The 2,543-nt window shown below is 52.8% G+C and overlaps 2 protein-coding genes across 2 annotated transcripts in view; one reads left to right on the top strand and one right to left on the bottom strand.

Annotated features, from left to right (window-relative positions):
- LOC114073163 (claw keratin-like) overlaps positions 1 to 238 on the top strand; it is a 1,997-nt gene extending 1,759 nt beyond the window's left edge. Inside the window, exon 3 of the mRNA XM_027910952.1 lies at positions 11 to 238. Within this exon, the coding sequence (XP_027766753.1) occupies positions 11 to 238 (228 nt within the window). The remainder of the gene's footprint in view (positions 1 to 10) is intronic.
- An 811-nt stretch (positions 239 to 1,049) lies between these two features.
- Positions 1,050 to 2,543, bottom strand: LOC114073162 (feather beta keratin-like). Its single transcript, XM_027910951.1, has 2 exons — positions 2,454 to 2,543; positions 1,050 to 1,656 (listed from the first exon to the last, which is right to left on the bottom strand). Exon 2 carries the CDS (start codon positions 1,623 to 1,625, stop codon positions 1,290 to 1,292), a length of 336 nt encoding a protein of 111 aa, XP_027766752.1. The 5' UTR covers positions 1,626 to 1,656; positions 2,454 to 2,543; the 3' UTR covers positions 1,050 to 1,289.

Below are 2,543 nucleotides of genomic sequence, written 5' to 3'. Positions count from 1 at the left end.
GCCCCCCGTGGTGGTCACCTTCCCCGGCCCCATCCTCAGCTCCTTCCCCCAGCAAGCCGTGGTGGGCTCCGCCGGAGCCCCCGCCTTTGGGGGCTCCCTGGGGCTGGGGGGCCTCTACGGCGCCGGGGCCACCCAGGGCTCGGGGGGCCTCTGCACCTTTGGCAGAGCTCCCGCCTGCAGCCCTTGTGTGCTGCCCCGCTCCTCCAGGAGGATCTGGGACACCTGCGGGCCCTGCTAGACCCAGCCCACACCCCACTGCCACTGCTGTCCCCACTCCACCAGCGCTGCTCTGGGCAACATCCCTTGGATTCTCCAGCATGTGACAACCAGCCTGGCTGGGTCTCGCCCACCATCTCTCTCACAGTCTCTCCTGCCCCTCTCTGCACAATAAACTTTTTCTGCATCCAAGTCATGTCTCTTTCCATTATTTTCCAAAGCCAAAAAGACCCAGGGGTCGTGACGTTTGGCAGCTGAGGGAGTCCAGGAACTTCTTCCCTGCACAGTTTTTATTAAAGGCAAAATATTCCTCATAATGTAAAAAATTATTGTGAAAATAACACCAGAGGTTGCTGGGATTTTTCTGAGCTCTGAGGATTGGAACACCCCATAATGAAATTATATATTAAATTATATATATTATAAGACAACTTTGGCATTCCCACCTCTTCCTCCCACTGCTTGTTAGACAGGAATTACTATTTCATATTGTACTTCAAGAAATGTGACAAAGGTAAAATATTCCCTAACAAAAAAGCCTCACTGCTTATATTAATATCTAATTAACTCATCAGTAATTAGCATGGTATGAATTAAATGCACCTCTGCCTGGTACTGGCAATTTATGCACAGGCAAATTTCTCCCAGAGAAGAGGAAGAGAAAGAACATTGCGAAACACCAGTTATGATGCACCATATATTTAATGAGCAAGAAGTAACATTAAAAAAGAAAAAAAAAAGTACAGCATAAAAAAGCAGCAGGGTTTCTATGGATAAAATTAAAATTAATTCTAAAATTAATTCTAAAATTAATTCTCCGTTTCCAGGCAGCGCTTTACAGCTGGACAGGCAACAACCCAAAAATGCATTTCTCCCGCCTCGCTGATAACACAGGGAGGCCTCAGATCAGCAGTGCCAAGCTCCTGCAGTCCCAGTAGCTCAGGGGGAAAGCTGAGGGGAAGGAGGGGGTCAGCAAGCCGTGGGTCACCAACTCAGTCCTGCAGTTGGGTCGCGCTCCTCATCTCCGGGGTGGGATGGAGGGGATCCCTTCGGGGCCGTTCCTCGACTCCTCCTCAGGGCCCGCAGCGGTTGGAACGGCGGTAGGACCTCCCATAAAGGCCCCCCAGCCCCGAATACCCGAGGCTGCCTCCCAACCCCAGGGAGCCCCCCGAGTTGATGGGGACCCCCCCGGCGCTCAGGGCGTCGCCCACGGCGGCCGAGGCCGAGGAGCCCACGGCGGTGTTCTGGGGGAAGGAGCTCAGGATGGGCCCGGGCAGCGTCACCACCACGGGAGAGGGTTGGATCACGTAGGTGGAGTCCTGGCACTGCCTCACGCAGGGCTCGTTGCAGCTGTTGGCCAGCGGGGTGGGCCCGCAGGAGGTGGGGGGACACAGGTCGTAGCAGGACATGGCTGGTGTGGGAGGGGGGTTGTCACCCAGGCTGGAGCACTGGCAAGGAAGTGAATCTGAGGAGAAAGCTGTAATTAGTCGTGTAATTAAGCTGCTAATGCGAGGGAGAGTGAGAGACACTGTGGAGGATGGAATAACGTGTTAGTCTTGGCTTGGAAGGAGGCTTTGATCAAGCCCAAACTCCTGTCCACGACACAGAACGAGAAGCCTTTGATGGCTCATTTCCCACCACGCTCCTCCAGGATCCTCCAAGCCCTGGGTGGGGAAGTGGGGGACAAGGCTCATGATCTGTCAGAAAAGGGAAGGAAAAACTCTGCCCCAAAACGGAGAGGAAAAATTCAGATTTCCTCAGCAAGTAAAAGTGAGGAGCATGAACTCCCCTGTGAGGGTGGGGACAGGTTGCCCAGGAGACATCCCAAACCCACCTGGATGTGTCCCCGTGTCACCTGCTCTGGGTGACCCTGCCTTGGACTGGGTGATCTCCAGAAGTCCTTTCCAAGCCCAGCTATTCCGGGGTCCTATTCTGAGAGCCAGAATCCCTGCACAGAATCACCACTTTCCAATTGCTGAGCAACCCACAGGGAGAGATTCGAACGTTTTGGAACGGAATTATTTGGTGACACAAATGAAAAATGAGCCTTGAGTCCTGCACCCACAACCTCCACCAGAACAATCACCTTCTCCTGGAAAAAAAAGCTGCTTGATGGTCCCCCCTCCCCTTCCCCACAGAGCACAAACCTCAGACTGCTACAAAGGAAAGGTAAAAATAAAATACAATGAAGGCAACAATTCAGGACATGGAAAAATAGGAAACAAATCAAGACTTACCTTTTCCACCAAGGAGAATAAAGCAGAAGTGGATGAAGCTCCTCTGACTGTGCTGCCTTTTATACTCTGGCCCAGAGAGCCTGAGGATCT

The sequence above is a fragment of the Empidonax traillii genome, unplaced genomic scaffold (genome assembly GCF_003031625.1).
Source record: "Empidonax traillii isolate 1590-97213 ecotype Southwest subspecies unplaced genomic scaffold, ASM303162v1 scaffold5554:size7851, whole genome shotgun sequence".
NCBI lineage: Eukaryota > Metazoa > Chordata > Aves > Passeriformes > Tyrannidae > Empidonax > Empidonax traillii.
Note: the sequence above shows the minus strand (reverse complement) of the source record. Positions and strands in the feature narration are given on the sequence as shown.